The 22,066-nt window shown below is 43.4% G+C and overlaps 1 protein-coding gene across 2 annotated transcripts in view; it reads right to left on the bottom strand.

Annotated features, from left to right (window-relative positions):
• Positions 1-22,066, bottom strand: part of LOC114050626 (probable serine carboxypeptidase CPVL) — a 125,092-nt gene that overhangs the window by 40,299 nt on the left and 62,727 nt on the right. For both annotated transcript variants that reach the window (XM_027872463.1, XM_027872462.1), the window contains exons 9-11: positions 21,598-21,729; positions 19,105-19,203; positions 17,963-18,136 (exon numbers count right to left, since the gene is read on the bottom strand). In XM_027872463.1, coding sequence (XP_027728264.1) covers positions 17,963-18,136; positions 19,105-19,203; positions 21,598-21,729 — 405 coding nt within the window. The remainder of the gene's footprint in view (positions 1-17,962; positions 18,137-19,104; positions 19,204-21,597; positions 21,730-22,066) is intronic.

The following is a 22,066-nucleotide window of genomic DNA, read 5'->3' as shown; positions in this document are numbered from 1 at the left end:
CCTGGCCTGTGGAATATGGGCTCCAAGGATGACCCATGGGTCACCCCCAAAGGGCTGGGACACTCTGGGAGCTGAGCTACCCACACAGACACAGAAATAGTTAGCATCCTGCCCCAAATGATGCACCACAGATCTGATTTCTTTTCATTATTAAAATGAGTGCTTTAGTTGACCCACATTCACTCTGAACAATGCCCACCCCCACAAACACAGAGACACTGTGCAAGGAATGACTCCCTTTGATTCATATACTGCAAAGTCCGGAGACTGTAGGTTTATAACATCTAGGAAATATGGGACCCTCTTCCAGCCAGTGCCAAACGATGTAAGCATCTTCCAAGGACAGCCCTTCTCGGAAGAACTAAGCACAGTCGGTGGAGGTGGACCAAACAGGCCTCAAAATGGCCTCGACTGGAGGAGGAGCAGATGGGCCTCAGTCCTTCCAATGCCAGAAGCAGACAGTCAGGAGCCAGGACGTATTCAGCCTGGGGAATCCCAGGCGAGGACCAATTCACTCAACGGTGCAGCTGTTTCCCCACCCCCCAACACTAATACCATCACTTCCTCCCTGCTCCATCTCCTTGCCCCCTCCCAGTTTTGTTTTGTTTTTTTTTGGCCTATGATTTCACTGAGGCAGGGAATTCTCCATATGAAACCTCCTTCACTGCTGCACAGTATCTATGACCTTCTGTCTCAGGCTGTCGTCTGGGGCACTGGGAGAGTAAATGATTTGCCCCATCTTGTACATCCAGGAGGTACCAAAGCCTGGACTAGAATCAAGTCTGCCTAATTCCAAGGCCCTTTCTCCATTATGCCCCGGGTATTTCTCACTTCTTTCTCTCTTACGGGTAAATACCCAGAGTCTTAGACCCTGGATGGTCAGGAAGGCTCAAACCCAAGTGTAACCCTCTGTGTGAAGCCCTGCTCCAATGCCTGCCCCTCAACCACCTGTTCTCCATTTTGTATAGACTAGTATATGTACAGAGTGACTTCTCCAACTAGATTGCAAACTCCTTGAGGGCAGGGTCTTTTCCCCTCATAGATGCAGCTAGGTGGTGTAGTGGACAGAAAATCTTGTGTGCAAATCCTTACATAGACATCTACTAGCTGTGTGACCCTGGGTAAGTCCCTTAATCTCTCCCCACCTCAGTTTTGTCATCTGTTAAATGGGGATAATAATAGCACCTACCTCAGAGTAGGGTTGTAAGGATCAGATGAGATAATATTTGTAAAGAAATCTGTACAAGGTCTCTCTACCTGCCATAGAAAGGTATTTGGCCTTTTATTTTTTACTACAAGGCATTGAAAAAACTGAACTGAAAAAGCCCCGAGAGATCATTAAGCCCAAGCTGCTCCTATAGAAGGGGAAGCTGAGGTCTAAAGGTCTAGGGGTGACTGGGCTGAGATCATCATGATGGCGAGAGCAGAGCCAGGGGTCAAGCTCCGGGTCCACCAGTGACACATCCCGGGCTCTTTTCCCTGTGCCTCAGCTGCCCTGGAGGGTCCTTCTTCATCCCTCAGAAATCTGGAGGAATCACAGTGACAGTTTCCTTTCTTGAGGGGCTTTAGAATTCACCAAGCACTCTGTAGGGAGGTAGGACAAAGGCCATCCCCATTGGATAGGAGAAGAATGAATGAATCAATCAAGCAAGCAAGCAAGCATTTACTAAGCACTTACTATGTGCAGAGCACTGGGCTAAGTACTGGGGACACAGGAGAAGAAGGACACAGACACTGATGTCATGGGGGAGACAACATGTAGGGAAGTCAGGAGGAAAGGTCCCATAGTCCTTGGGGGTGGCGACAAAGAGATGGTCATGTCTCTTCTTTAAGGACACTTCCATCGATAAAATCCTATCTGTTTCTGATGGTGGACCACTGGACAGGGTCAAGGATTTCAGTGACAAGAAACTTCCTTCCTGGATCTTCAGTAGCTGTGACTGTATCTCCACACGGGATGCTGCCCAGGATAAAGAGTGTGGGCACTGGACTAGAAGCACTGCTCTTCCCAAGGCTCTTGGGTTTAGGGTCCTTCGGGTCTTGTGAACTTGGGGTCATGTCACAGCCCCCACTTTGGAGCTCCCAGCTCTGTGAGTCCTAAAAATTACAGGATAAACTGGAGCAAGGAAGGAGAAAAGCTATAAACAGCAAATGAAGCTGGCCCCAGATGCCCAATTAGGACCTGGTTACCCAGCAGGCATTCACAGCCTCTGTAACAATTCCAACGCCCCAAGGTAGCACCTCCTGTTTCCTCTCTCCAGTGAAAGTCACTCGGAGAAAGAGTGAGGGAAAAAGAAAGAAGGTCCGGGCATGGCTGAGTGTGTAAAAAGTCACGTGATTTCAGGTGTCTAAGCTAAATGTGTGACCCTCAAATTCCCATCCTCCGGGTAACCAACTTAACCACTTCCCATCGGCCAGGCTGGCCTCCTTTCTAGAGCAAGGCTAGAACCTGGCCACCCAGCGTCCTTTTCTTAACAGAACCCATAGTGTCCCTGATGCTCCATTGGCCTTCTGCTTTTAATCAATGCAAGAAAACATGGCATCAGTCAGCAGAAAGATCAGGAGCCTTCTGAGGTCTCATTCACCAAGGCCACCCTACTCACTTGCAGCCCTTTCCTCTTTTTCTCTTGAAACACAGTTCCCCCTTGTTTGGGGCAGTAAGGCATCCTTTCCGGGGAATGTCACCCAGGCGAGTCAATAGGGTGGAAAGGTTTGTGCAAATGAGTGTAATCGATACAGGAACTGGCAAAACAGAACTGAACATTCATAGAGTTACCCGAGGACATGAAGACAGAGTGCTTCAACAATGGGGAGGGGCAGCTATCAGCAATAAGCCTTCCTCAAAAAAACCCAAACTGGTCTCAGGGACTCTACCTTTCATTTGGTCCAGCTGTAATGGGGTAGTCTCAATTTTTTTTTTGGGCCAATCCTTTTGATAATGATGTTTGACCTGGGGAGTTTCAGATCATGAGCAATCCAGCAGAAGACATGGACAAGAGGTGGCCCACATCATTTGAGGTGAGCAAGGCTGGACAAATACCAGAGAACAGGCTGGGCAAACCCCCAGTTGGATGGGTTACTAGGCAAAGTTTCCCAAAGTAGCAGGCCTCTGGTGTTCCCTCCTGTTCCCTGGGGATGAGCAGAAGGCATTGACTGCTTCCTCCCCAAGCTTCCCCACCGAGACCCCCCTGCCCTCCCAGACCAGCTGATTTCACGGGAGAGGAAGGATGGGCTGTTGGACTGTGGACCAGCAGAAGCCCCAGGACAAACCTGACTTCCTTGGTCCATTTTTTTTGTTTTTTAAGTAAAGGACCAGTCATGGGATCTCTGCTCTAAAGTTAGAAGGGATCTCTGGCAGGGGCTAGCTAGTCCAACCTCCTCATCTTACAAACAAGGGAAACTGAGGCCTAGGAAGGACTTGCCTAAGATCACTCAGGTACTAAAGGTTAGAGTCAGGACCTTAATCAAGGTTCTCTTGACTGCAGATCACGCCGTCTCCTTCACCTACGAGGTCCCTTACCCTACCAATACCCATACAAAGTCCAATACTTCAATCAATCAATGAACAAGCATGTATAAAGTTCTGGACACTTCTCAATGAACTGGAAGGGAAAAGGAAGAGGATGCGCATTTAGTAAGTGCCTACTATGTGCCAACAGCTCTGAGAAGCAGGTGCTGCTATTTTTTCCATTTAATAGTTGAGGAAAGTGAGGCAAACAGAAGTCAAGTGACTTGCCCAGGACCACACTGCTAGTAAGTGTCAGAGGCTGGATTTGAACTCAGGTCTTGACTCTAAGCCCAGCACTCTAACCTCTGTCCCTCCCAGCACCCTTTCTCTGAGGATACAGAGACAAACTTTGCCTTCAAGGAGTTTGCATTCTACTGGGAAAATCCAGTATGCACACCCAGAAGTAAGTACAGTCATTTCTTCGAGAGGGAGAGAGCGTTAGGAATTGGTCAGGTCAGGTAAGGCTCTGTGGGGCACCTAGGCTGTGTTTTTAAGGAACTGTGGGAGTTTGTGAGATGGAGGTAAGAGGGGGATGCATTTTCTCTATGGAGATGGCCTATGGTAAGGCATGGAGATGGGAAATGGAGGCCCCTCCAGAGAAAAAGGCCAGCCTGCATTGGGCTGGATGCTCTGTCTGGATTCCAACACCCTCTGGATATGATCCCCTTTGCCTTCCTAGGTTCAGTCTTCACAATTGGATCTTTTTATTTCTCAGAGAAATTAAGAGGTTTGCCCAAGGTCACAGAGGTCACAGTGTCCTTCACTACTCTTTTCCTCAGCCATTCGAGGGCCATCGTCTAATTCTCTTCACTCTCATTGACTCAGACGGTCTTCCCACATTTCTATGAATTCTCCGCGCACCATGCCTTTAAGTTTAATCATTTTGTTGCCCGACATTCACATACCACAATTTGTTCAGCCATTCACTAACCATGGGAGCCCACTTTGTTTCCAGTTGTTACCATACAAAGTGCTGCCATGATTGTTTTGGTACATGTGGAACCCGCTCTGCTTTCTTTGACCTTCTTGGGCCACCTATCCAGCGGTGAGATCTCTGCATTAAAGGGTGTGAATGCCCTGAGAAAGTTTACTTTTATATCTATCCTTTTCCAGTTTCCTAGTTGTGCCCTCTGAGGAGACATAAGTGATTTTGCTCCAGGTCTGACTCTTCTTGAGATCTCCCAGCCTCAACAGCTCCCTGATTTGATCACACCCTGGCCCAGTCACTAGGACTGATGACCTCGCTTCATTCCTTCCACGGGACCTGAGAGCACTACAGAACCCAGATGGCATAGCTGCCAGGTTTCCCTACTAGAAGAGAGCTGATTTTTCAGAACCACAACCCTAGCTGAACTCTATCCTTGGCCCCTCCCAATATCAATACACAACTTCATGTTTTGGAGTTGGAATGAGAACTCTGGGAATAATAATTACTGAAATTTACATCTTAGTCTAAAGTTGGCAAAATGCCTTATTGACATTATTCCACTTGAGCTGCACAATAATCCTGTGAGGTAGGTATAGAGATTATTATTCCCATACCACAGATGAGGAAACCGAGGCTTAGAAAAGTTCATATCCTGTAATCACAAAGCCAGAAAGTGACAGAGACAGTATTTGAACTTAGATTTTCCTGATTCCAAGGGTACAGAGTTGTTTGGGTATTGTCCCTTGATTTGGAATTGTGAGCTCTTTGAGGGCAAGGACAATGCTTTTTGCCTTTCCTGGTATTTCTAGAGCTTAGCACAGGGGCATCCTTAATAAATGCTTATTGACTGACTCCAAGTCCAACACTGTGGTTCAGGGGCTCCAAGGTGTTTTACCCTTTGTGTCTTAGATGGGGCAACTAGGTTGCCAAATTGATAGTGTCTGTCTGACTTGAAGATGGAAATATTCAAGTTTGAATCCAACTTCAAACACTTACTAATTATACGACCCTGGGCAAGTCACTTAACCTCTGCTCAACTCAGTTTTCTCATCCTTAAAATGGGGATCACAATAGTACCCACCTCCCAGGGTAATTGTGAGGAGCAAATGCGATAATATTGGTAAAATTCTTTGCAAACCTTAAAGTGCTATAAATGCTAATATTAATAATTCTAATTATTAGTAATTAATAATAAGCATATGTTCATTATATTAATAATAATAATAATAAAAGCTATTGTTGTTATTGCTGCTGCTATTGTTACGATGGATGCAGACACCCTGGAGGCGTAGGGCCAGGAGAAGATGTGGCACCTGTATGTCCTGTAGGATGGAGTCAAAGCGAGAAGCAATCAACCAGCACAGAGCTTAGCACACAGCCAGTGCTTAATAAACGCTCTTTAAGCAGTTGACTTCAAAGCAAAAATAGAACAGCCCCTGGCCTCAAGGAGCTTACATTCTACCAGCACCTATGATCTGCTAAGCCCTGCAGCAGAAGATGGGAATCTAAAAATAAGAGCAGAAAAAGTTTGCCAGAGTTAGGAGGGACCTTGGAGACCATCTCAGCCAACTCATACCCCACAAGCAGACAGCCAGCTTCGGCTGGAACACTTCCACCAGGGAGGACCCAAAGCAGCTCAATCCAATGTGGGACAGCAACAAGTGTCAGGAAGTTTGTCCTTCCAGAGAACTGACAGCAGCATCTCTGTAGCTGCCACCCATCACTCCTGGTTCTGCCTTCTGGGTTCAAGCAGAATAAGGAACAAGCCCCCTTCCTTTTCTGTATGACTGCCCTTCAATCCCTTGATGTTGGCTACCAGGCCCTGGGTAGTTTTCTCTCCTTCAGACTAAGTATCCCTGGTTCTTTCAAGGGTGAACCCAAGCGCCTTCACCATCCTAGCCATCCTATAGCTGATCCATGTCTATACTGAAATGTGGTACCCAGTACTTAACGATATCCCCCCCCCCCCCCCCACCCCGGCTGGAGGGGTCTTACAGGATGCTGGCCGGCCATCTCCGGAGTTACCTCTAGGCACCTCTCACAGCCCTAGGGGCCAGTTCTGAGAGGGGACAGTCTCCCATGTTCAGGTGGGACCCAAGGGCTCACACCTTTTTTTCTAATCCTTTACCTTGGTCTTTATCCCAGCCTGTACAATGACATGGGTAGAGATGTGCTGGGAAATTCTGCTGCCTGTACTAACCAAAGTCATAACTGAATGGGTCCAGTTTTAGAAACTCAGACTGCACGGGCCATCAGACCAGCTCTTGTACAGCCAGAGGACTTTCATTACAGACCATATAAAACTAACGGTCCTATTAGGGATAACCGCCCTCACATTCTCTCCTTATCTTTTTCAAAGTAGAGTCAGCTGACAAGGAAATTGCCTGCCCTCCACATCTTACAGTTCTATTTCCCAGCTGGGTGATTTTCAATCCAACACAACACAATTCCTGACATAGAGGATGCGCTTAACAAATGTTTATGGAATGGAATTAATGAGAGAGGGAGCATGGGTGACAAGAAAGGTTTGTCCAGGAAGTGGAGCCTGGGGTAAGTCGTGAAAGAAGCTAGTCATTCTGGGAAGCAACACAAAAAACGTCACAGGAGGTAGGGCGGTGCAGTGGGAAAAACACTGAACATGGAGTGCTAAGCTTGGGGTCCACTGCTTATTCCTTGGGTCACCTCGATTATCTCTTCATCGCTCATGCCTCAGTTTCTCCATCTCTAAAATGAGAAGGTTGGACCAGAGAACCTTTAAGATGCCTTCTAATTCTAAGTCTATGATGACCCTCACCTTAACTGCCTAGAATCTGTACCATTTTGACTCTTATGCACCTGTTCCCAGCTTTCATGCCAAATATCTGTGCTATCCTCCCACATTTAAACCGTCCTCAGAAACCGTTACCTCCACAGCCTGAGTGTGCTTCCCAAGGTTTAGAACAAGCAGTACTTTGTAAAAATGAGCCCCAGAAAAATAATGAGAGCTCTCAGCCTGCCAGGCTGTGTCAGCAGGCCAAATAACGTGGCTAACCCAATTATCTGTTCTTTCTGAAGCAGAACCAAGTGGAATAAACAACTTTCAACGTTGCATGCTCAAGTGCCCATCAAATCGATCACAAACTCAAAGGAGAAGATTTCAGGCTATAAAGGAGTCAGTTAAACTCTAAGTCCATCTTAGAGGGAGCACAACCGATGGAGAAAGAATGGCTATCTGGGGAAGTAGGGGGATTACTTTCTCCACAAAGGTAAAGAGGGTCTTCATTTTCATGCTAAATGAAGGGAGTAGGGATCATTAGCCCAGAGAAGGGAAGATTCTGCTCGGGAAAAACAGTTATTGTCTAGTCTCAGAAGGGTAGTCAGGGCCATTTAGTCAATAATTGATAAATATTTATTAAGTGCTTACTAGAAGGGGGGCTGTACAAAGCAGAAAGGAAACCAAGAAAGGCAAAAGCCAGTCCCTGCCCTCAAAGAGATTACATTTTAATGGGAAGGAGAAGATGCTCCAGCAATTTGCTTCATTAGTTTACGTTTTGCTTTGCTCAGTGATTTTAAGAAGTGGTCCAAAGGCTTCCCCAGAAGCTGAGGGGCACCCATAAGAGGCTAAGAACTAAAGGAAGCCAAAAGTAGGAATGGGCTGGGTCAGAAAGTAGCTCCCCCTTCTTGGAGACCTCGAAGGTGAAATGACTCGCCTGTTAGGCTGCAAAGCAGAGATTCTTCTTGGTTCTAGGTTCCATTCTTCCAACTCTTAAAATTGGGATTCTTTCTTTCTTGCATTCCCTGAGTCTAATCTGGGCCATTTCTGTGCTTAAATTATATCAAGATGTTTCAACGAGCTCCCAGAGCAGGGACACCTCAAAGGCTGCTTTTATCCGCTTACAAAGCTGTGGTTAGTCATCTAAAGAAGGGGAGCCCATGGATAGAGCACCAGCCCTAGAGTCAGGAGGACTTGGGTTCAAATGTGGACTCAGACACTTGACACTTAGTAGCTGTGTGACCCTGGGCAAGTCACTTAACCCCATTGCCTAGCAAAAGCAAAACAAAACAAAACAAAACAAAACAAAACAAAACAAAAGAAGGGGAGCCCACTTTCTCCAGGGGATTGGTGACTACTTTCAGAGGACTCCTGTTCCCCCCTGGGGAAGCTCTCATTGTCAGCATGTGTTTCTTGACACGGAGCCAAAACGTTCTCTTGGTAGTTTCCATTCCATGTTGCCAGGCTGGCCTTCTGAGGGCCAACTAGACCAAGTAGGAATCTTCTGACACTTGATAGCCCTTCCAAGACCCGAAGCCCAGTGCTGTTCTCCAGGCCAAACTTTCCCATTTCCTTCATTCACTCCAAACAAACATTTCCCCATTTAATTACCCTCCTCTCCACTACCCTACTTATCTGTGTCCTCCCTAAATGTTTGTGTTGAGAACGGAGCCCAAAACAACAGATACATCCTGTCTAGGGCAGAGCACAGCATGAGTATCACTTCTTTGTACTTAGAAGCCATCGATGTCTCTCAATGCAAACCTAAGATCACTAACTTTTCCAGCTCCTGTATTATACTACTGACATGCCTTGGGCCTTTGGGCCACTAAAACCCTCAGATCTTTTTCAGTCAAGGTGCTCTCAAGTCATGACTCCCCCACCCCTCTTATCTGTGAGCCTGACTGTTCAAACCCAAATAAATGACTTTACATTGATCCTAAAGGAAATGAAGTCCCTTTATTAGATTCAGCCCAAAGTTCTGAACTTTCAAGATCCTTTTAGATGCTGACTTGGTCATCCAATATCACTCGGTTACTCTCATTGGCCACACAAAACTGGGAACTGCTTCTATTTTTTAAAATCAGTGACAGAAAAGCCATTGTCCTCCCTTACCAGCGACAAATGGAAGAGCAGATTTAGGCTGCAGATCTAGGCCTGTTAAGAGTCGTCAAGTTCTCCCAGCAGTCAGGACTCACCTATCCAACCTTGCTTCTTTGGCCAGGTTTACCAAGGAAAAAATGTCACCAGGAGCAAGGATTTTCAGGAATGTCTGCAGCAACTGAAGGCATGTATTGTTTATTAGACGCCACATCCCCTCCCCCTCCATCTGATTTGTCGCTCATCAGAAAAGGGGCACTTTCAAAGCCAGATTCTTTTTGATAAGTACATGCTAAGGGGTGGGAGTGGGGAGTTAATAGAGGGGGTGGTGCTAAAGCTTAGGCATAGTAATAAAGCTCAGAAACATGAACATCCCAACTCCTGAAGATGCAATTAGTTGGGACTTAATGGGCTGCAGAATGATGAGCGTCAGGGCAATGGAACTTTATAACCACAATTTCCTGGCCGGATGAACTCTTAAACAGAGACCGCTAAGCCCAACCCCCAAGGAATGGAATCATTGAAAACACAGTCATGTAGAGCAAACCCCGGCATTCAGGAGGGATCACAGCCATATCTCAGGGGCCTCCCCAATATCTCTCTGGGCAACTGGAGAAAACAGAAGTTTGCCGTCAATATCTGCTTCTAATAAGAAAGCATTGTGGTGACTGCACCAGAAAATAGAATCAGTGGGCTAAAAGGGGAAAACTGGGCTGATGAAAAGGTTTCTTGGGAAGGACGATTTCCAGTTAGGAAAAGAAATGACAAAGGAGTCTTCACAGAAGTATCATAAAAGCTAAAAGAAGCCTGGAAAACTTAACAAGATAATCCATATGCATACACACACACACACACACACACAGAACAAGTATTTCATTGCCAATTTTATCTAGCTAGGAAGTATACTGGTTAAGAGTATTGGCTCTAGAATCACTAAGACATGAGTTCAAATTTGTCCTCAGAAACTTGCTAACTGTATGACCCTGGGCAAGTCACTTCACTGCTGTCTGCCTCAGTTTCCTCATCTGTGAAACAGAGAAAATAATAGCACCTGCCTCCCAGGGTTGTTTTGAGGATCAGATGAGGTAATATTTGTAAAGTGCTTAGCAAACCTGAAAGCACTATTTAATGCTATCATGAGATAGGAAAGTATAGAGTTGGTGGGCTAAAGGTGTAGTAGGAGAAATGGTGGACTATAGGCACAGAATGAGCTTTGCTTAATTAGATTCTTATGCAGAGGAGAATGTTACGGAGGAATACTTTAAAAGTGATGGGGTTGGAAAAAGAAATCAGTAAAATATGTATTTTGTAAAAAGACTATTGTCACTGAATTGGTTGCTTGCCTGTTGGTTTGGTTTGGTTTTTTTTCCAATTTTATAAAAGGTATCACTGGGAAATAAATGCAATTCAACAGAAAGAATGAAAACTCTAGGTTCAAATCCCGGCCCTGCCACTTACGATCTCTGTAACATTCAGCAAAATCATTTAACCTCTCTGAGACTCAGTTTCCCCATCTATCAAAAATGAGAAGGTTGGAAGAGATGACCTCTATGGTCCCTTTAATTTCTAGGTCTATTATCTTCAAAATGCATTAATAAAACATTTTCCTTTTTTAAAGAAGAAGATACTGTGCTGTATAACATAGGTCAAGGTCAACGAGATCGTATAGGATGAATCCCATACTGTCCCAACTCTTGCTCTGAGTTACAGATGGACAGGCTCTGAAGACGTCATGCAGTCTATGTAAAGAGAGATCCAAGTTTTTCCTTCTTCCTATCCCATCCTCCCACAACACAGTCCTTGATCATCATTCTGATGGTGGTTGTGCATATATTTATTTCTGTTGCCTCAAGAGACAATCGGGTTTTGATTATCTAAACTGTGGGTAATTTATAGCAAATTCTGAATGCCAGACTGCTCCCTTCAGCATCTGGCATCTTTACAGCAGCCTTCCCTGCCATCAGAGAGGGCACCCGCTGGGAACATAAACCAATTTTAGTAGGAGTCTAAACAAAACACTCTTACGGAGGTCAATCTGCTGGAAAGAAAAAGAAGATACAACTTCTGCAAGACTAAATAGATCTTATTTTTGGATAATCCAGTATTTGATGCTATGTACATGTTGCTTCTTTCCATTAGTACAGATAATTGAGAACCGATTATATATAGATCAGTATTTACTCATGGAAATGGAGAGCTACATACTGAATGTCAATAAATGGCAGCAACTTACTAGCCAAAACCAGTATAAATTCATTCATTCATTCATTCATTCATTCATTCATTCATTCAACAAGAATGTATTAAGAACCTACTATGTGTCAGACACAGTGCTAGGATGGGAATCCAAAGGCAAAAAGAAAATGGTCCCTCCCCTCAAGGAATTTACATTCTATTTGGGAAAATATGAATAAAAAAAAAAAACAAAACAAAACCCATAAATAAATACAAAATAGAGATAGATAAAAAACAACCACTAAGGGGAGTGTGGTATCTACTGAGGGAGATCAAGCTAGGCTTTCTACGGAGGTGCCCCAAAGCCGAGTTCTGAAGCTGGCCACGAATTCTACAAGGTGGAGGGCTGAGCCCGATACAAAGGCAGGCAACAGAGGATGGAATGGAACGCATGAAAGACACCTTGGAGAACGTACAGACATCAGAAAGGAGGTAGGCCAGGCAGAGCTAACAATGGACACCCCAGGGTGGCCCCCTGGAAAGTGTGTTGGATTTTGACTAAGAAATCCTGGGTTCAAATCCCAGCTCTGCCTACCATCTGTGTGATCCTGGGCCAATAACATAATTTCTCCCATATCTGTCAACAAAGACAGTTGAACTAAATAGCTTTTAAAGTCTCTACCATTCCTAATTCTATTATCCTGGGACCCAAAGGAACTCCCACGGTTATCTAGAAATCTAGATTCTAGAGGAATCCTCCTCTTGAGCCCCTGCCATGCTGGGTGGAGCTCCAGCTGAGGATTTACGTGAGGGCATGTGCAGGAGTGGTGTCCAGGATGAGACGGCACAAATGGGTGGCCATCTGCACAGCTGAAGGCGATGCCTCCACCACTCACATCAAAGAGCCATCTGTTGGTCAAAGCATTTACTCTTCTCTTTGTTCCTGGATTCCATGGGAATGGGCGTTGTGTTCACGGCACACTGGTGTACAATAGTACTAGTAATATAGCCAGCTAGCACTTACATAGCACTTCGAAGGTTTACAGAGTGCTTTACAAATATTATCTCATTTGTTCCTCACAACAACCCAGTGAGATAGGTGTTATTATTATCCCCATTTTACAGATGAGGAAACTGAGGCAAACAGGGTGAAGTGACTTGCCCAGCTAGTCAGTGTCTGAAACAGGGTGTGAACTCAGTCCTGACTCCAGGTCCCCAAGTACTTAGTCTGGTACCCTGCACACAAGAAACACCACCCAACCTCTGCTGTTGAGGAAAGCCACATCTATATAACACAGCAAAGAAAGAGCGATGTCAATATAGCCAATCCTTCCACTCCCTTGACCTAGATTCCATAAACAAAGACAAAAGGAGAAATGGCTTCTGTCCCCAAGGAGCTCACAATCATATTCACATTCTAATGACTGATTCAAAATGGGGCAAGTCACTTCATCCTGTTTGCCTCAGTTTCCTCATCTGTAAAATGAGCTGGAGAAGGAAATGGCAAACCACTCCAGTATCTCTGCCAAGAAAACCCCAAATGGGGTCACAAAGAGTTGGACAGGCCGGAACAATGCTAGGGAGATGCACAAAGAATGAAACAATCCCTGCTCTTATATTTTATCAAGGAAGAATATGTGTGTGTATAAATATATGCAGAATAAATACAAAATAAATACTGAGTAGCTGGATACACAGTTGTTAGAGAAGGAGAGCACTAGCTGTGGGAGCGTCAGAAAAAACTTCATATAAAAACTGCTCAAGACATTTGCTAGAATTCTTTCTTTTACTGGAAGCCTTCCCCGATCCCTCTTAACCCAGTGCCTTCCCTCTGTTAATTATTTCCTATTTCTCCTATAGATAGCTTGTTTTGTACTTATTTGTTAGCATGTTGTCTCCCCCATTAGACTGTAAGCTCCTTGAGGGGAGGAACTATCTTTTGCCTCTTTTTGTATCCCCACCCCTTAGCACAGTACCTGGAACACAGTAGGTGTTTAATTAATGCGTATTGACTGGCTGCTAGATGTATGATCTCATGCAAGTTACTTCATCTTTCTAAACTTTGGTTTCCTCATCTGTAACATGTGGAAAATAATTTTTGTTGTTAAGTTGTTTTCAGTCATTTACGACTCTCCATGACCCCATTTTTGGGTTTTCTTGGCAAATATACTGGAGTGGTTTGCCATTTCCTTCTCCAGTTCATTTGACAGATGAGGAAACTGAGGCAAACAGAGTTAAGTGACTTGCCCAGGTCACCCAGCTAGTAAGTATCTGAGGCTGGATTTGAACCCAGGTTTTCCTGACTCCAGGCCCAGGGCTCTATCCATTGCACCCACCTAGCTGCCTCATAGGGGATAATAACACCTGTCATGAAACCTTACAAGGGTGACTGTAAGGATCACGGTTACTTTGAAAACTCTAAAGTGTCATAGACATGTTGGTTATGAGGATGGCGACTTGTTTTGGCTCCGTCCCCCAACACAGTGTGGGTGCAGCCTCAGTATTAAACCACCAGCCAACTGGGGAAGCCTACCTGGAGTCGGAGGGAGCTGACCTCAAACCAATCTTGGATTTAAAACAGACTCCGACTATTTCCTATGAATAGAAAATATATGCGGCTTTCGACAACCAATTAAAGTTGAGTCTTAAGTAAATACAGCATTGAGGGCACTAATGTTTTAAGCCATCCTGGGCTGTTCTACTCTTATTTCGTATACACTGTGGTTGACCGCGACTGGCAAGCGGGCCAGGATCGCATCTCCATCTCCTCTGGGGTTTGGCTTCCAGCTAAATACTCCAACTTGAGCTGGGGAGGAAGGACTCCACTGTCTCCGTTTAAAGGGACAGCTCGCCTGGTCCTCTTCCTATACAAACAGCAAAGATCTATTCTGCCCAGGGCCCTGACTGCCAAACTGCTAAAGGGGTTTGGGGGGCCTCTCTCACTGGGAACTGATTCAGGGTTTAAAAGTTTAGAAAACTTTCACATGTAGGTGAAATGCATAAGAATAGTTTCCCAACATGTTGAACACGTACTGGAATGTGGGCTAACCTTAGGGTCTAGGTATAGGGGTGGGGAATTTGTGACTTTGAGGCCACAAGTTCCCCACTCTTGGTAGTTGTTCTGGGTTCCAATCCTGACTCTGACACATTCCAGCTGTGTGGTCCTGGGCAAGGCTCTCAGGTAACTTTTAAAACTAGCAGGGACAGTCAAGTTGCTGGTTGGTAATAATGGAGGTAATTTCCACACCAGGTGCTCTCTATGAAGATGAAATCATTGCTCAGGACAAAAAATAAAAATGATTTCTAACTGATGTGAATATTTTGAAGAATAACTGGGATTTATAAAGTACTTGAATGTATGCAAATTGCGTTACATCATTTGCCCCTCACAAACCAAAATCCTATCCTACGAGGTAGTGATTATATCACCATTTTATAGAGTAGGGGAAGGTACAAGACTTTTTAGGGAAATTCACATCAGAGGCGGGAGACAAACCCCTCAATCAGTCAGCTCCAAGGTCCAGCTCTCTTTCCACTAAGATAGTGTCTCAGCACGTGACAGAAGGGCTGAAATCAGGGCACCATTTGCCTCCCGTGTTGAAGATACCCTATTTTTACAGTTAATAACTGGGCCATAATCTTTCAAAATTGGAAATTAAGACACTTGGCCTACTAGAAACCACTGCTCTCCCCAAGAAATTTCATTTGAAACCCAGTTTACGACACAGCATCAGTTTTTAGATGCATTTAAAATATAAGTGCTGCTGTGAACATAAGGGGCAACTGGGCAGTAGATAGAACCCTGGGTCTGGTGTCAGGAAGGTACGAGTTCAAATACAGCCTCAGGTGCTTACCAGTTGTGTGACCTTGGTCAAGTCACTTAACCTCTGTCTGCTTCAGTTTCCTCACCCACAAAAGGGAGATAATAATAGTACCTACTTCCCAGGTACATATTATCAAATGAAATAGTCATTATAAAGTGCTTAGGACAGTGCTTGGTACATAGTAAGCTATACATAAATGTTAGTTATTATTATTAAGAAGGCAGCTAGATGGTTCAGTGGCTAGAGCACTGGGCCTGGAGTCAGGAAGACCTGAGTTCAAATCCGGTCTCAGACACTCACTAGCTGTGTGACTCTGGGCAAGTCACTTAACCTCTGTTTGCCTTAATCTACTGGAGAAGGAAATGGCAAACCACTCCAGCATCTTTGCCAAGAAAACCTCATGGACAGTATTAGTGTGCTATGGTATACAGCATCACGAAGTGTAGGACATGACTGAATCTTTATTATTATCAAAAATAGAGATAGAAAACCCCCTGCCAAATACCTTTTTAAAGACAAGTATGGTTCTAATACCCAAAGATGGGAGAAATAAAGTAGAAAGTGTGCTTTATTTTTGTCCTTAAATTCCCAGCATCTAGCACACATAAGTGGGGATCTTAATGAACACTTATTGATTAACTGATTGACAAACCTCATTAATGAATAGTGGTGCAAAAATTTTTAAATTAAATTCTTGCAAAGTGACTATAGAAATACAGATAGAAAATAATTCCTTATTACTAAGTTGGATTCATTACTGGAAGGTGGACTCGAGGTAAGCATTTTTAAGCACCTACTATGTGCCGGTTACTAAGCCAAGTGCTTTACAAATATCATCTCATTTGATCCTCCTGATAACCCTGGGAGGTAGGTGCTATTATTATCTCCATTTTACAGATGAGGAAGCTTGGGCAAATAGAGATTAAATGACTTGCCCAGCTAGTAAATGTCTGAGGCCTCACTTGAACCCCATTTGAACTCAGTTCTTCCTGACTCCAGGCCTAGTGCTGTAGCTGGGCCTGTTACTAGCTGTGTTATTTAGCTGCCTCTTGGGACTCAAGGATGGTTCAACATTAAGAAAACAATTCATGTAAATTAGCAAAATAAACAACAAAGATAACAATAAATTAAACAGGTATAGTAGATGCATAAAAAGTCTTTGAAAAATTCAACATGCATTTATATTAAAAATCCTAAAAAGCATCGATTGGCATAGAAAGGTCCTCCATTAATAGTATCAGAAGTTTATATTTAAAACTAAGAGTTAGCACTGTTTGAAGTGGAAAAACACTAAAAGATTTCCAAGTACAAACAGGGGTAAAGGAGGGATGGCCCCCTTGTCTTCAATTGTTATTTATATAGTTCTATAAATACTAGCTGTAGCAGTAGGATAAAAAAACAAAATCCAAGGTATATACATTTGCAAACAGCATAATGGTGTACTCAGAAAACCCCTGAGAGTTAGTGAAGAAATTGAGATTAATAACAGAGATACGGCATCAGAATACAAAATGATTATTCCACAAAAATCATCAGCATTTCTATACAGTATTCACGAACACTAGGGAAAAATGATGAGAAGAGAACTCCCATTCAAAATAAGTACAAAAGTGGAGAATCACAGAATCTCGTATTGGGAGGGAGCATAGAGGCAATATGGTTCAACTTACATCTATTCAGGAATCCTCTTTACAACATCCACAAAAAAATGGAAAAGAGCCTTTGGTTGGAAACCTCTAGTGAGGGGAAGTCTATTATCTCCTGAGGTGACTGATAGCACTTTTGAACAGATCTAATCATCAGAAAGTTCCTCTTTATATTGAGCTAAAATCTATCTTCCTGCAATTCTTCCCCCATTGCTACATGCAAAGTGTTGTATTAGGGACACAATGACAAAGTGGAAAAAAAAAATCTCAATACTCAAGGAGCATACATCCTATTGGAGAGGATACAGCATGTGTAAATATGAAAAAGTAGGAAAGGGTCAGAGGCAAAAGATGGAACACAGAGTTCAGAAGACAGCAAGTAGGCCAGAACGTCTAGAAAGAGGAATACAAGTGTAGCCAGACTTTAAAGTGCCTTAACTGAAAAGCCGGGGAGTTTCTTGCTGTCTAAAGTGAATGGGTACCCACTGATTTTTCTTGAGCAGAGGAACGACATTGGGAGATTTGTGCTTTACAAAAATAAGGAGGACATATTGGAGAGAGAATGACTGGGAGTCAGGAGTCCGGGGAAGAACAAGGGTTATGTGAGTGGGAAAAGAGTCACATGTAAGAGATATTGTGAAGGTGAAACCGATCCCAGTTGGCAAATGATTGGTAATGGAGGCTGGGGGAAGGAAAGAGCTCAGGATGATGCCTCTAAGAAGATGAACCTAGGTGAATGCAAGTATGGCGGCACTCTAGAGAGAACTATGTGTCACACGCACTGAGCCAGCTTTGTAAGCAAAACATCCAGAAGAAGGGGAAGGGAAGAGAAGGCTTAATTAAAGGAAAGGGTAGCATTTAATTCAGAAAAATCAAAAGCTGGTGGTCAGTTTGTTTGATTTAAATACCATAAAAGGGAAAGAAATAGCAGGATGTGAACTAAAAATATGCCTTCAAACAAAAGTCATCCTTGCCCTGGGTCATTTCAGAAAGGCTCAGAATAGGCCACAAGTGGAATTCTTTCCTTACCCGATAGTTATTCATGATCTCAGCCAACCATGGCTTCACCGACTTGAACCAATCTGCCCACATGTGTTTCTCAACTTCGGAACCATCATGAAAAGTCAGGTTGCCCACGTGGATGGCTCTTCTCACTTCTGGCAATGACAGAAAGTCTCCAAAGTATTTTTCTTCTTCTGGTTCCTGAACAGAAAAAGGGCATAAGAAGAAAGATGCTAGGACATGATGGGAAGTAGTATAAGGCTTTTGTGTAAGACTGTTCTCTTCTCTAAATAATAATAATAATAATAATAATGATAATGATAATGCTCTCAAACACTGACTAAACACTTACTATATCCAAGGCATTCTGTTAGGCAAGGGAAATACAAAAAGAAAAATGACAGTGCACGCCATCATGGGGCTTACATTGTATCAGCTTATGTATACACACATAAGTAACACAGGTATATTTGCAAAATAAACAAAAGATATTTGGTGACAGCTAGGCGGCACAGTGGATAGGATACCAGGCCTGGAGCAGGAAGACTCATCATCCTGAGTTCAAATCTGGCCTCGGACACTTCCTAGTTGTGTGACCTTGGGCAAGTCACTTCACCCCATTTGCCTCAGTTTCCTCTTCTGTAAAATGAGCTGGAGAAGGAAATGGCGAACCACTCCAGTATCTTTGCCAAGAAAACCCCAAATGGGGCCACAAAGAGTTGGACATGATTGAAACAACTGAACAGCAACAGGGAAGCAACACTAAGGGCAGCTGGGAGGAGGGAGCAATGAGAAAAGGCCTTATATTGGAGGTGATATCTGAGTTCCGCTTGGAAGAAAGTGATGGATTCTAATAGGTCGAAGTGAGAAGAAAGGCCTTCCAGGCGGAGGGGATGGCTTATGCAAAGGCTTAGGGGGTTAGGGGCTGGGGCTAGACTGTCCTTTGTAAGGAGCACCCAGAAGTGGGGTTTGGTTGGACTTTAGAGTTCATGAAAAGAAATAACGTATACTAAGTCTGGAAAGGCAGTAAGTGTAAGAGAGAGGATACAAACCCAGGTAGGTCTCTCCTGATCCCAAATCCAGCAGGCTTTCCAACAAACAACCTTTGCTAAAAAGTCCAAATGTGCAAAATTACTATTTGCAGCTTTAACAATGAAGGAAGTAATTACCTGACACTGCAAAAAGTTAAAATAATAGGAACATCCTGTAGAATTCTGGAAGTAGGAAGGATAACTTGTCAAGTCACCATTCATCAGGTTATCAAAAATCTAGGGAGAGAAAAGAGAAAAATCATTGAGATGTACAGGCAATGTCCAAATGCTGGTGTTCACTCAGCTTCCCTACTTTCTTTGGGAGACGGTTCAAAAATCCTAATTTTAATATCACTGAAACCCCCATAGAGCTTCTTGGAACAAGCCAGATATCTTATTTGCTGATGTGTTTAATTGGACAGATAGGTGACACAGGAGATAGAGAGCAGGGCCTCATGTCAGGAGGACCTATCTTCCAAAGTTCAAATCTGGCCTCAGGCGCTTACTAATTGTATGACCCTGGGGAAGTCACTTCACCCTATTAGCCTCAGTTTCTTCATTTGTAAAATGAGCTGGAGAAGGAAATGGCAAACCACTCTAGTATCTCTGCCAAGAAAACCCAAAATTACAGCCACGGAGTCAGGAGGACCTGAGTTCAAATCTGGCCTCAGACACTTGACGCTAGTTGTGTGACACTAGGCAAGTCATTTAACCCCAATTGCCTCACCAAAAACAAACAAACAAACAAACAAACAAAACCAAATTGGGGCATGAAGGGTCAGACACGACTCTACAACAACAAAATTAATTTCGTGCAAAAGTTGATTTTCCCAGGATTCTAGATTTAGAGCTTCTACTACTTAGAAGTCATCTAGTCTAACCTCCTTATTTTAGAGACCTCAGCATCATAGATCTAGAAACAGAAACAGCCAAAGAAACCATTTAGTCCAACCCTAGGGAAAACGGGAAAATGTAGCCCAGAGAGGGGACACATAGTTTACACAAGATTACCAGGAGGCAAGTGGCAAAGCCAGGACTGGAATCCAGACCGACTCCAAATCCAGTGCTTTTCTATCCTGCTAGGCTGCTTCTAACCTTTGTGCTAAACAACATTTCTTTGTTCTTACACTGCCATGAAGCCACAAGCCTTTGTGTCTCCCAGACCACCTTGAATCAGGAAGGCTTCAGCCTGTAAGCTGATGGGCTCCAGTGATTAGAGAAGCCCCCTCCTCTGTTCCATAAGCCACACAACAAAATCAGGTCTGTGACTTTATGGACATACCTGATAATCTAACAGCAAGGAAGGACTACAGTCTTCTAACACAGTGTCCAATGGTCAAAGGCCCCACAGACATTCTTTGGTGACTTCAGCTTTACTTGAGTTTCTGTGAGTTGTGATATACATTGGGCTTGAAACTTAAGAGTTTCATTTTTTCTGCTATAGCCCATTTACAAAACTGGAGATAAGTCTGTGTCACCCACTTTTCTCCCAAGGCATCTGATATCAGCTACTTGGGTCTCAGTAGAACTTACCCACTGAAATATGACCTTTTGTGCTATGCCAAGAATACCTTGGGTTTTAGTCATCAGACCCAACAAGACTAATTCCATTAGGTAGAGGAATGGATAAGCTGGTCCTTCCATAGGGACCCCATACAAATTCTTAAAATTCAGTCCTATAATCAGTAACCAATGTCAATGCATTCAATATAACAGGACCTCCAAATTATCATATACTTATCTGTCTACATGTTGTACTTTCCCTTCTCTCCCAAGTAGAATGTAATTTCCCTGAGTGCAGAGAGGTATTTTTTATTGTCTTTATATCCCCAGTACCTCGTGTAGTACTTTACTCCCACTAGGTGCTTAATAAATGCTTACTATATAGGACTGGATTAGATTATAGGAAGAATGCCATAAAAGGAGTAATTACAAGATAACCCATTTTTCATAGATGTCTGATTTTTTTTCATATTAGTACTCTTCTTTATGTAGTAATAATCATATAACTAAAATACTCTCTTTGATTTTAAATAAATCTCAAAGGTCATTCACATTGTTAAAAAAAACTTTGGCTGATAATCTTAAATAGAATTTAAAAAATAATGATAAGCAAGTATGGCGACAGATTTCTGTATCAAGGTCATGTCTGCTACATTTTTAACCACCTTTGTGAAAGACAGTGGGGACATGTGACATTTGTTACCAACTCACATCCTACCCAAGGCTGGATCCTTGTTAGCAGAATCGATGTTTTAAAGCAGATGTCAGAGCATATGCATCCAGCTCCTAGGCTGCATTTTTCCTGATTTCCAAGTGATAGGTTATGCCTTCAGGGCATACAAACCATTAAGAGAATCAAAACAGCTTATTCAGCAAAGACCTAATGATAGAAACTATACACTCCAAGGCAATCACAGGTTATAAGCTAGAGAGAGCGTGGATTCAAAGGAATGTGGACAGTACTTTTCTTCATTGGGATTCCCCATCTGCCCATCCCCTCCACGGCATCGTGGGCACCATCTTTAACGAGAAAGGCCCAACACTCCTTTCCTTTGCTTCTCTATGACCCCTATCCTGCTCAGCTGCTTTTGATCATTCTGGGGCAGTTCAAGGCCCTTGAGTACATACTTCAAAGGCCTTCCTCCACTTCTCCTGCTTGATGTACTTGATGGTCTCAGCACATTGTTTCTGGAAGTATTTTTTCTGTTTCTCATCTAACAAACCGATGTGGTACAGGAATCCCGGGTAGCCTCCTATGATCTGACACAGCCGGCAGAAAACAGCAAGTTTAAAAAAAAAGGAGGATATTGGATGAAATAATTATCCTCAACATCAGATCAAGTAGCAACATCAACCAAGAATAATAATTTAAGGAAAATAATAATAATAATTTAAGAATAATACTTTAAATCATACACACACACACACACACACACACACATTTACTCCAGCAGCTTGTTGTCATGAAACATGTCAAAAATTAAAGATATAAAGGCATTAAAAAGTCAACTGGGAAATATTAATTCCTTTTATCAAGTTAGCACTGTAACTTCAGAAAGCATTCCATCTAATTAAAGAGGATTTCCCTTCCTATTTA

The sequence above is a fragment of the Vombatus ursinus genome, unplaced genomic scaffold, assembly GCF_900497805.2.
Source record: "Vombatus ursinus unplaced genomic scaffold, bare-nosed wombat genome assembly UNPS02014799.1, whole genome shotgun sequence".
Taxonomy (NCBI): domain Eukaryota; kingdom Metazoa; phylum Chordata; class Mammalia; order Diprotodontia; family Vombatidae; genus Vombatus; species Vombatus ursinus.
This window is presented reverse-complemented; position numbering and strand designations above follow the sequence as displayed.